Here is a 13,285-nt window from a genome sequence, read left to right on the forward strand (position 1 = left end):
CGGACGTTAAGAAGACGGGAGTAAATCTTATGAAAGAAACTGAAGAGAGGATGGCTGATTGGGACATTTGGCCGGACATGTTGCACAGTTTTGTTTTTGTCTCCGTCTATGTAATAAAGGCTTTGGAAAATCACGAAAGGATTCCTTGTGCTGTTCCTTATATAAGCACAGCACTTAGCCATACTTTCGATGAAGATAACTTCTTGTTAAATAATTCCCCGAACATCGTATCAACAATAAATACTGCAAAATGCATTGTAAGGTACATTAAGAGAAGTGGCCTCTGCTCGTTTTTGAAATCATCGTTGAAACAAGAGGTCTGTACGCGCTGGAACAGCTTGTACACTATGCTGGAATCCTTACACACTCAGTATAACGAAGTTCCTGCTTTGCTGACGGAAAAGGACTCCCCTTACAGATTGCAAGGATATGATAATGAGCCTGCAGGAAAAATTGCGAATTTTTTTCTGAGACCATTTAAAGAGGCCACAGATGAATTAGAAGGCGAAAAAGAACAGATAATCCAATTAGTTCTTCTTTGGTTTCACAAACTGAATCACATTTGCAGTGTCAGTGACACTGACTGTCAGGTGAGTAATTACTGCAGTTAAAAGCACTGTTTCATTATGATACGCGATAGATTTATAATTAAATAGCGTAATTGATGTTTATTAACAGATAAACATCAATTTTTAACAGTTTTTAACAGGAGGTACAAAGGATTAAAAATCTACCCTTGACTTTCGTTTGAGAGAAGATTGTGATCACTTCCAGACATAAAGTTGCTACGTTTCTTTGGCCGTCTTTCCGTGGAATTAATATGCTTGAAATAAATGAAAACCAGGAAATTCCTAGCAATGTGCGACAAATGTGTTCTACTTAAGCAGGTACAACATGCAATCATTAACATAATCGTTTTTGCATAGTTAGTGGATAGTGTATTATAGAGAAACGGGAATCTTATAATTTGTATAATACTTCATTAACGTAAGACACCTCGTTTTTACGGGAACGTTTCGATGATTTCCACATCAGTTCTGTATTACTTGTTTCTTCCGTTTATTATCATAGATCCTTCAAGTACTGTGTCATCACCACCCAGAAAGAGAGATCGTTTCAAGAAGTGGAGGAACAACATATCATCCGAAGCAGATGAAGTAGATGCACCCCAGAGATGATGATGACATGTTAAAGTGGTGGAGCACACATGAAACAGATCTTCCAGGCCCGGCTGCAGTTGCATGACGTATTTTATGTATCCCAGCAACAAGCGCATCTAGTGATAGATGCTTTAGTAAAGCCGGCATGTTACTAACAAATCGTCGCAGCCAATTAAATCCGGAACGCGTTAGTGATTTACTGCTGAGAAACAATAACTGTTACAAACAAGATAAAAGTATGACAGGTTACGTCTGTAGACGTTTACTGTTCTTTGTATGCTTTCTTTATAAAGATGGTTGTCTTCTAGATTACAGGGGCAGCACTCATTTAATGTTTTTTGTTAATGAAAGGAAAAATATATCTTCTGTTTGGAAACGAGACTCGACTTCTATCCGCTATTGCATTGAAATATGATTTTACTTTCCAAGTGCTTTATCAATTTAGCTGTGTCACGTACCCATTCTTGGAAACGTTACTTTTGTATTAAAAGAGAGAGAGACGCAGATAAATACATTGTGTGTGTGTGAGAGAGAGAGAGAGAGAGAGAGAGAGAGAGAGAGAAAGAGAGAGAGAGAGAGAGACAGAGAGGCGTTGGATTTGTACAGTACAGTGCAGCGAGCTGGGGCGAGGGGAGGTGAGACGTCAGCGGTGACTGGTCATGCTCGGTTATCCGCGTGTCCGGAATCCGGACAACAGACATGGGGCGAGTAGGTGACCGATCCGAGTGGTGTGGGGCCGGACACGAGCGGCTCGGTACCCCCGTCAACAGGCGAGCCGTGACCGGTCAAACATTGAATTTTGCAGCACCCTAGTACAGACAGACCAACAAACAGATGGGCAAAAATGACAAAAATATATTCCCGTGTTGTACGATTGCAAATTAACAGTGTGCGGATTTTTTTCCTTTCCTTTTTACTGTGACACCTTTCTTCTTACCGAATTTCATGATTTTGTGTCAAAGAGAAACACCCTATAGGTCTCGATGATTGAGTTTTCGAGTGTCAGAATATGTTACGTAAATAGTCGTATCTTTTGATTGAAGTGACTTAGAAGCTTAAAATTCTTACACCTCCAAGGGATCATAGGCATTAATATTTAATTTAAATTTGAATTTGATACGCCTACCCGTTCTTGAGAAAAAGAGTTCTTAATAGTCGGAGAGTCAGACAGACATACAGACAACAAAGCGGATTCAAATACGGAACCATAAAAAACATATCTCCACTTTTCCGAACGCGTGTTACCTATTATCCGTGGTGGGCTACTTATCACATACTAAGGAAATACAATACGACCAAAAATTTTGACTTGCTGGTGTCGTAAAGTTCAGCATAGGCGGCCCAGCCCTTTAGTGTTAACGCCATCAGAGTAAATAAAAAATGTCTGGAGAAGGTGAAATTTCTACAAAATGGAGAGGGTCTATATCGTCTATACGTCGCCAGAACAACCTCAGGATGCAACTGACTAACATAATACATATACTCAGAGAGCAGCTCGCACGAAACAGGTTGGACAGATCCGCCAGAATATCGGGACCGATGACCGTAGCAGTCTGGTCCCTTTCATCCCCCAAACCAACCAACCAACCGCCAGAATATCATCTCTTATAATCTATTCTAGTAGAGAGCGAGCTCCAACGTATTTCTGCTAGAAAACTCGCCTGATCGATGTATCGATGTTAGACAGACCATATCCATGCGGTAAAATCGTAGAACGCCGCCGCCTTCCCGGAACATGTAGTTATCCTATGACAGGATTCCACGCAGCATCCAACTAGAAACAACCGTCCCAACTGACCACAGTCAAGCCACCAACAGTCGTATGTCTAATTGTTCATTGATTATGGAGACCCAGAAGTTTGTAGTATGGACCAAAGTTTTTGCTGCATCGCATTTCATCGAATGACCAGCAGAAATACAGTGCCTGCGAAAGCAGCTTTTCTGGCTTGGAGAAGGCGAGTATGCCGTTGGTATTTCACAAGCGCTGCTGAACAGTGCGCGTCCATTGACCCATATAAGGTTTGCCACAGTCGCACAGAAATCTATAAACACTTGTTTTGCGCAACTGTCAGTCGTCACTGGATCCCAGAAGCGTCGATTTTTGGTGGATGACGATAGATTACTTTAGCCATTTATTTTCGAGATACTCCGCTTATTTTTACAGAAACATTTATGATACATCAGGTGTTTGGGAATTCCCGTTACAGACTTCTAGGACTTGCAGAGGGGACTGAATACATTCTGAAGAGGACCCCATGTCCGGAAACGTACCGTTTGTGTCCAATGACGACTTCAGTTCGTATTTTTAACCCATACACTTCTGATTGGGGAAGTGAATTAGGCGCTATGCAGTACAGTTATTACGAAACAATTGGAAATGAAACAAAACGTAACATCCATTATGCACTTTAGCACATTTGTTTGAATTAACACTTAAACATTGAGTATTTACATTATTCCAAAATAAAAATGACGTAGTATATTGTACGTACAGGACAGCGACTCTATGTGGCCTCCACCAACGTTGCTACATACATTGTACCTACGAAACGAGTTCTGGCACATCCTCTCCATCCATCCTGGTCTCTCTTAACTTTACAGTGCAGCGGCCAGAAGTCATGCAAGCAGATATTCCTCTGCCCCTACAGGAGTCTCGTAAATTAAACTTAAACACAACCCCACAAGAAGTACTCCATAGAAGTTAAATCCGTCAATAGGAGCGGCCACGCGTTGGACCACTTCGGCCTTTCCATCTTTTACGATATCGTCTGTTGAGATGTCTCCAAAGCGCAAGTGAAAAATGAAGTGGTGCATCATCGTGCTGAAACCACAGTTCCTGACGGACTTTCAGTGACAAAGCTTCCAAGAACGAGTCCAGTATGTTTTGTACGAAGATCAGGTCTGCCGGACGAGGTAGGATGAGTGGGAGGATGTTGGCCCAATCACATGATCGTCCAGGATACCTGCGCATATGGTAACACCAAACTGAAATCACTAAACATGTGTGGCACGAAGGTTTTTGTCTGCCTAGACATGATTGTTTCGCAAATTCAGAACAATTTGCCTTGTGAATATACATTCATCTGTGGACAGCACAGGTGTGTGTCGATGCAGCGGTGCAGGAACCAAGTGAAGTAGGCTACGCGCTGTGGAAAATCTTCTCGACCCACAGCGTGTACGCTTTGTAATTGGTACGGACGTTATTGTTGCTCTAGCAGAGCGCCCCAGACAATATTGTGACTAACACCCATTGCATGCCCAATAATTCGAGTACTCTTTGACGGATTCTTTTCAACGCGATGCCGTACATCTTTTTCAAATTCCGGTGTGCGGCGTTCCCTTGGGACACCACAGTCCTGCCTCCTCACGGTGAAAATACCTGTTTCTCGGATCCGCTGCGTAACTCGGGCAAAACGTTTGAGCGATGGTGTCCTACGTTGCGGAAAACGTTCGTGATTCAGCCGACTAGCAGATCTACCGTTACCTGAGTTGCGCCATGCACAACGAGCATGTCTGTGTAATCCGAAAATGTGTATCGCACCATATTTACTGTATCGGAGATGCACAGGCATTGAATAGGTCTCGCAGCAAGGTAGACGTTAAGTAACATGAGGTGACCCTCTGACGTAGTACATGTATTCCTGTCTACCGAATTTCATACCAGGACGAGCAACTCTGAGACTTTTCTCATTCCCTCAGCAGACGTGTAACGTTACACACCTGAATCGAAACTGTACGTTTCCAGACGTTGGTTTCTGTTCAGAATATTGTATACTCGCTCCTATCCACAAAGTCTAGAATTTTTGATCATCCTGTGTGACATTTGCTGCACTCGCACAGAATGTTATAAACACGTGTCTTGCGCAGCTCTCAATCAACGCTGGCCGACCCCAGAAGCGCTGAGATTTTTGATGGACACCGAAGGATAAGTTTAGCCTTTTATTTTCAAAATACTGTGCTTATTTTCGCGGAAACGCTACCAATATGTAGGAGGCTGGATTGAGCCATCACACCTAAGCTTTCTGGCCGAAATCTCGCATTCCAGTGAGCGTAATGAAAGGAACTTTCCCCAGGTAGCGGGCATCATGAAAGTTAATAGTACATCGGGAGCTCAGTTTAATTTCCTCTCTAGTATCAAGCTGTGGCAAGACACTGACTGCGTCCCATGTACCCGCAGTTTTTCTAAAGGGGTCGGGAATCCCTCAGACACTGAAGCTTCACGGGTTTGCACACACACACGTACAAGTCGTTGCCTTCCCAGACTGCATCGATCACAACAATGACGACAAACGTCAGGGTAAACGCCAACAGAGGTTCTCCCTGTCAGGGTCCTATTTCCTCCACCGTGTCGTATGTGTGGAACTGGATCCGCACGAATTTCTCTACGCCCCGGCTTATAGAGCGGCGCAAACCAACACTTCAGCAGTTCGCTCCACCAGAGCTCTGATCAGTTCGTGCGCTGGCTATTAGCAGTCAATCCTTCACAGACTGGTCGGAAGCCACCGCAGAGGCACCTACGACTTCCCAGCGATATTCCGAGACGTACCTGTCGGCCAACCACGCCGAACGCTCCGCTTCCGTCGTTGGAGATTGTCAATGTTGTAGTCTTCATATCCAACTACGTTTATTCACTGTGCGATCCAGGCGTATGCCTGTTAGTGTCTGAGAAGTTGTATTATTTTTACTGAACGTTTTCCCTTTGTTATAAAATCTCTCTACTGTAGAAATAATAAACCGTTGTTTTGGTTTACGTCTGTCTTCTTATTTCCTGTCAAGCGTCTCCCAGAGGGACCATTGATATGTATGTATGCTGGGGAAAGGAGGTGAAAATGTAGAATCTCTGAACGTTTTCTCAGTTCGTGTACAACTTTCTTGAGACTAAGAAGCTTCAGGAATCAGCAAGGTTTTAGAAAGAATCGCATATGATATTTTGCAAACTATGGATGAAGGGCAACAGGCAGACACCATATTTCTATATTTCCGAAAAGCATTTGACACGGAGCCCCATCGCAGGTTGTTAATGAAGGTACGAGCATATCGAATGAGTCCACAGATATGTGAGTGGCTCGAAGCTTTTTAAATAATAGATCGAAGTATTTTGTCATCGATGGCGAGTGTTCATCAGAGGCAAGGGTGTCGTTAGAACTGTCCCAGGGAAGAGTGATAGGACCGCAGCTGTTCTCTATATTGGTAAATGGTCTGTCGAGCAGGTTGGGCAGTAATCTGCGGTTCTTTGCTGATAATGCCGTGGTGCACAATAAGGTGTCGAAGTTGAGTGACTGTAGGAAAATACAAGACGCCTTATACAAAATTTACAGTTGGTGTGATGAAAGGCACCTAGTCCTAAACGTTGAAAAATGTAAGTTGAGAAGGATGAGTAGCAAAATCAAACCTGTAATGTTTGGCTACAGTATTCCTAGTGTCCTGTTTGACACAGTCACGTCATTTAAATATTTAGGCGAACAGTTTCAAGGTGATATGATATGGAACTAGGATGTGAGGACTGTGGTAGGGAAGCCGAATGATGAACTTCGGTTTATCGGGAGAATTTTAGGAAAGAATGGTTCCACCTGTAAAGAAGACTGCATATTGGATGCTGGGGCGACCTGTTCTTGAGTACTGCTCGAGTGTTTGTGATCCGTATACCAATTCGGCTTGAAGGAAGACGTCGAAGCAATTCAGAGGCGGACTGCTAGATTCGTTACCGGTAGGTACGAACAACACACAAGTTTACGGAGATGCTTCGGGGACTTAAATGGGAACCCTGTAGGGAAGGTGACGTTCTTTCCGAGAAACATAATTGAGAAAATTTACATAACCGGTATTTGAAGCTGATTGCCGGAAGATTCTACCACCGCCAATGACAATGAAGGTAAAATACGAGTAATTAGGCTCACACGGAGGCAGTCGTTATTCCCTCGCTCTATTTGCGCGTGCGACAGGAAAGGAAATGACGGTTAGTGGTACAGGGTAGCCTCCGACACTCACTGTGTGGTATCTTGCTTAGTATCTGTGTAGATGTAGATGTAGATGTAGATGGCAACACCAACAACAAAGTAATTTAGAAACTATAAAACGACAATGAAATCTAAAATGTAAATTAACAGGGGAATATTTAAACGAAGGTAGCCTACACTGCCAGTTGCAGAACCACAGAAATTACATATGGAATTAGTACTGAAATGGAACTACACAAGCTGAACTGAGAACATATCGGAGAGAGAAATAATGGGAAACAGGTTTGAAGAACAAATTATGGGCAGACTGACATGAAACTTATCGCTTGGCTGACGCTGCTGCATTCTCGTTGTATCGCGAAATGCTATCGGTCGCTGAATGACCGAAAAGGCGATAGAGCCGTAGCGACATTACTAAATTCTGTCGAAAGTAATGACCACTTAAACGCACTAAATTCTGTCGAATGTAATGACCAGTTAAACTTTACTCCAATATAGCGGTGAGTACCTATAGCAAAGCCGCAGTTGCGGGCGAGACAGCAGGTGCTGTTCCTCCCTAGAAGATCTTGTAGAATAGTGTTGTGGCGGTGAGTGGTTTTTGTTAACTGGCCGATACTCTATTCTGGTATACAGACGCCTTCAGAAAATAAGTCTGGTACCAACCAGCTGGGCGGGCCAACGGTTAGTTCTGACCTGTTGGCCCACAGAAATTGACCGCTTCGTTTCTGCCCCAGTAGTGTCCTGTCCTGGCGGCGTTAGAGCCGTCAGAAGGGCGGGTTGTCTGTGTCCCTGAGCTTCTCGCTACCAAGAAGGTGCTCCGTCCGAAATTTAATATTTTCAATCACGAGATTCGCAAAAAGCTTCGTTTTAAGATCTCACAGTACAAGTAAAACAAAACATCTGGAACTTGTTATATTGTAACTATATCACATAAAAATATATATTTTTTCCATTTATCATCCACGAACACGACTGCAGGAAAACATAAAATGGAAGCTACAGACGTGTTTTAGTACCGGGTGACAATTATTGAACTGAGTGTAACAAAATCGTCATGACTTCTCAACGGTTTGCATTAGGACGTTTAAACTGTACGATTGGCCGCGGGGCATGATGGCAATTAGTATGCGCAAGCGTAGTTTGGTTGAGCTACGAAGTCCGTTTCATTTGGAGCGGTTCGTCAATAAGCAACACTGGCGCATTTGGGGGACTGAGAATCCGAATTTCACGATCGAGAAGTCTCTTCACCCTCAACTGGTGACTGTGTGCTGTGCGATGTCCAGTCACGAAATAATCGCTGTGATATTCCTTGATGGCAAGGTCACTACCGAAAAGTACGTGAAGGTTCTGGAAAATGATTTCATCCCCATTATCCAAAGTGACCCTGATTTCGATAACACGTGATTCATGCAAAACGGAGCTCGACCACATGGAAGCAGGAGAGTGATTGGTGAACTGGAGGAGCACTGTGGGGACCGCATTCTGGCTCAGGGGTAGACAGAGACCACTGCCATGGACATCGATTGGTCGTCATCTTTTCCGGATCCTAACACACGCCACCCCTTTTTATGGGGCTACATTAGAGACCAGGTGTACAGCAACAACCTCAAAACTATTGCTGAACTGAAAACAGCCATTCAGGAGGTCATCGACAGCATCGATATTCCAACACTTCAGGCGGGTCATGCAGAATTTCGCTATTTGTCTACGCCACATCGTCGCTAATGATGACAGGCATATCAAACATGTCATAACCTAAATATGTTGAATAATGTGTTTGCACGCCGTAGTTTGTAGCTAATTTACCTTTTTCTCTATATACAGGGTTATTACAAATGATTGAAGCGATTTCACAGCTCTACAATAACTTTATTATTTGAGATATTTTCACAATGCTTTGCACACACATACAGAAACTCAAAAAGATTTTTTAGGCATTCACAAATGTTCGATATGTGCCCCTTTAGTGATTCGGCAGACATCAAGCCGATAATCAAGTTCCTCCCACACTCGGCGCAGCATATCCCCATCAATGAGTTCGAAAGCATTGTTGATGCGAGCTCGCAGTTCTGGCACGTTTCTTGGTAGAGGAGGTTTAAACACTGAATCTTTCACATCACTATGCGTGAAACTTGCCCACACGCGTTCAACCGTTTCTTCGCTCACTGCAGGCCGACCCGTTGATTTCCCCTTACAGAGGCATCCAGAAGCTTTCAACTGCGCATACCATCGCCGAATGGAGTTAGCAGTTGGTGGATCTTTGTTGAACTTCGTCCTGAAGTGTCGTTGCACTGTTATGACAGTGATGATACGCTTTCTCGGCTCCTGTCGCCATTTTGTCTCACTGCGCTCTCGAGCGCTCTGGCGGCAGAAACCTGAAGTGCGGCTTCAGTCGAACAAAACTTTATGAGTTTTTCTACGTATCTGTAGTGTGTCGCGACCATATGTCAATGAATGGAGCTACAGTGAATTTATGAAATCGCTTCAATCATTTATAATAGCCCTGTAGTTCAATAATTGTCACACATATAAGTAAATAAAAAAATATTTTTTATATATCCTCTTTCTACATATGTAAACTTAAGTCCGCTGCTCGTTTCTTTTTGTACGTCCGAGTCATTCTGAGGAACTACCGAAGTAATTTTGATACGGACTTGCCAAAAATCGTTGAGATTCTGGATTCTCAGGATGAATTAACCATAACGGTTGTTTCAGAAATAAGTATAGAATTTTTGTCGGATGATAGGCAGGATATAGGCAATCATTTTCCGTTTACGAGCATGGGGTCGTTCATGCATATTTACGACGGTAGGCAACCTCAAAAAGTCATCGGTTCCTCTAGCGGTCGGATAACCGGCGTAAGTATCCGTGAGTGTGGGAGCCGGGAGTCATTTTTTCATCGGTACCTGCGCCCTAACGAGGAATCTCTGTACTAGTTCCATTTGTCCTCATTCCGTGCTTTGAACTTGACGTGAACTGTCTTTTATGTACCTCGCTTCCACCTCAACGGCCGGCCGCGGTGACCGAGCGGTTCTAGATGCTTCAGTCCGGAACCACGTGGTTGCTACTGTCGCAGACTCGAATCCTGCCTCGGGCATGTGTACTAACTTCACTGGAACATTTCACGTGGAATGAACTTGCAAGACATGCACTTGGCCTTTGGTACTGCAGGAAGTTTGGATGGAGTACGGTGGTACTGGAGGATGTTTGGGAGGAGTACGGAGTTCGTACGCAGGACATTATCCAAACTAACGAATACCAAATTACAGAACATTTGCTGCTGTTTATCGTCGTCGCTGTGAAAGTGGCACATTAGACGGAGATCTCTACGCTCGAGATCGCCCATGGAGTGACGCAATCCAGATTTCGAGGAACAACTACTACAAATATTCGAAACAAGTCAATCAGATGACGTACGCTCCGTCGCTCATTCTCTAAATCCTAGTTCTAGCAGTGTTTGGGGAACTCTGCATGATAATTATAGTCGTTCCTACAAGTTGTGTAAGTTGCAAGACCTTCTAACCGCTGATTTTCCAATTTATAACGACTTTGCCATATGATTTTTGCAACAAAGAACGCTAACTCCTGATTTTGTTAATATTGTACTGTCGACTGATTAATCGAATTGCACCCACGAAGGTATGTTCAACAGTAGCAACTCCAACGTGCGGTCTTGTGAAAATCCTCGAGGCACGGCTCTTCACTACTTTCAGAAACGATTTAAAGTTAATGTTCGGGCTGGAATCATTCACAACCAACCAGTGGGGCTTACATTCTTCCACGCAGTTTAACGTGTCATGTTTACGGGGCACTTCCCGGTTTCTCGAAGGTGTGCCGCTTCAAATCGGAAGACAAATGTCCATTCAGCATGATGAGGCAAGTCCTCCTTTTACAAACCGAGTGAGAAGAGTCTTGGGTAGACGATACCCTGAATGCTGGATTGGACGTAATGGACGTGTTTACTGGCCTGCAAGATCCCAAGATCACATACCACTTGATTTTTATCTTCGGAGCCACGTGAAGGCTCTTATATATCAAATTCCTGTAAACACTGTGGAAGAACTCCGAGCTCGAATTACTCTTGCAGCAGGAGACATCCGAAGTCAAGCCAATGAAACATTGCCCAATGTCCACCGTTCAGTTGCTCGACGGACTGAGTTATGCCATCAAGTCAGAGGCGCACGCTTCTAGTATTTAGTGCAATAATCACAACGTACTGTGATGTTTTCTCCAGGCAAAGCCAATGCGCTGTAGCGATGTCTAGCGCACTAACTATGAGTCGGAAAACCCGTATTCGCATACTTAAAATGATTGCCTATATTCAGTCGATAATCCCACAAAAATTCTGTATTCCTTCTGAAACACCAGGTATATGTACATAATTAAGTTTTTGCGGAGTCCTCGGCACATCAGTCTTACATTCAATTGGCCAATTTTTCTTAATCTCTCTCGTTTCCATTTAAATGCTTCTTATAATTTATATTAGAACAAATAAGCCCTCGGTCACAAATATTAAGTCAAAACTGACCAGGTTTCGATGCTACTATGAGCGTCGTCTTCAGAATTAAACTAACTGTTCTAAAACATAACAGGTATATAAGACAATAATAAACTAAAGTGTGTACTGACTGGAAAGAGATGCAGTACTTACAAGTCACATTATAAAAAATTTAAGCCGGAAAGGCGACGTCATGAAAAGTTGTAAATAAGATAATATGGCGAGCCGCTAAGGGCTGCTGGTACCTGAGTGAACACGGGTTGCAACAAAACCTAGGTGCCCACGTTAGAAAGTGTGGGCAAGTAAACATGGTGTTGCTACGAGCGCTATCTAGTAGCCGCAGAAACAACTAGGCTACTGTACATTCAAAATTAGACACATGAAATTGTAATGAACCTGATTCAGGCACAACGTAAGCAAATAATAAGAAGAAGTTACATATTTATCTGCTTTAAACAGAGATACATTTTGTAACGTAAAAAAGTCAGTTATACAAGAAAACAGCAAAAACGTAACAGGAAAATAACATTTCGGCAAACTGCATGAGGAAATCTGAATCAAAGATCAAGCAACGGCTTTATACAGTCGAAAAAGTTTTTATTTCGCAGCTGCAGCTGTTCGTTGAGAATGTGGCCATCATGACGAGATAGATGTTTGAACATCTCCAATTCCTATAAAACATCTAACCTACACCCCTTCTTTTCGGCATGCAGTACACACTTTAGTTTATTAATGCCTTATATACCTATTATGTTTTAGAACAGTTAGTTTAATTCTGAAGACGACGCTCATAGTAGCGTCGAAACCTGGTCAATTTTGACTTAATATTTGTGACCGAGGGCTTATTTGTTCTAATATAATTCTGACTCGGTCACTGAACCTTAGCAGCTATGTTCAAAATTTTGTGCTTCTTATAAATTTTATATTCTCTTGTATAGAGTTTAGATCTAGCAAAAAACTGTCGCAGACTGTCCAGTCCATGCGGCCAAACGATGAAAAGATCGTCGATGTACCACCAAAAATTTTAGAGAAAGGAGAACGGTCACATCACGTACTGTCGTGTTAAACAAACGTTGACTGCCAATTATCCCCAGTGTCCTAAGCGCGGATCCATTTTAATCTGGGTCTAATACTCATTGTGTCTGAAGCAGCATTCTTTCATACGTGTACTGAAAGTTTTACCCGCCATCAGCTTCGGTGTGTACGTGTGGTGTGACGCGTGTTTTCCTGCCACTTTGCAGTGCCGCCCGAGAAGGATCTGGAGGTTGTGCAGACGAGGCACAAGGAGGGCGCCGTCAACGTCAGCTGCCGCGCGGAGGGCGTCTTCCCCGAGCCGTCGCTCACCATCACACACGACAGGTAAGGCCGCCGCCGCCGCCGCAGCAGCAGCAGCCAGTGCCTGTCTACCTACCCCCTGTGACTAAATCTGAGTCGGCGGAGCTGTGCGTAGTTTATAAAGACGTTCCTGCTGTATAACACTTCTATGTGCTAACCACATAGTTAAGTCAACAGTTACAACTACTAACCACAGCCTTCATTGTTTAAAGCAGTGAACTACATTGCGTAAAAAAAAGCTTCAAACGACTGCTTGCTTTATAGCTTTATAAGTGAGTTAATGTGTTAAATATGTACCGTCTACCATGTAAAAGCTTTGTGGTTAAGGACACAAG

The 13,285-nt window shown here is 43.3% G+C and overlaps 1 protein-coding gene across 4 annotated transcripts in view; it reads left to right on the forward strand.

Moving 5' to 3' along the window:
• Window positions 1-13,285, forward strand: part of LOC126190763 (hemicentin-1-like) — a 1,169,490-nt gene that overhangs the window by 651,393 nt on the left and 504,812 nt on the right. For all 4 annotated transcript variants that reach the window (XM_049931283.1, XM_049931286.1, XM_049931285.1 and 1 more), the window contains exon 3: window positions 12,857-12,974. In XM_049931283.1, the coding sequence (XP_049787240.1) occupies window positions 12,857-12,974 (118 nt within the window). The remainder of the gene's footprint in view (window positions 1-12,856; window positions 12,975-13,285) is intronic.

This window comes from Schistocerca cancellata, chromosome 6 (genome assembly GCF_023864275.1).
Source record: "Schistocerca cancellata isolate TAMUIC-IGC-003103 chromosome 6, iqSchCanc2.1, whole genome shotgun sequence".
NCBI classification, from domain to species: Eukaryota; Metazoa; Arthropoda; class Insecta; order Orthoptera; family Acrididae; genus Schistocerca; species Schistocerca cancellata.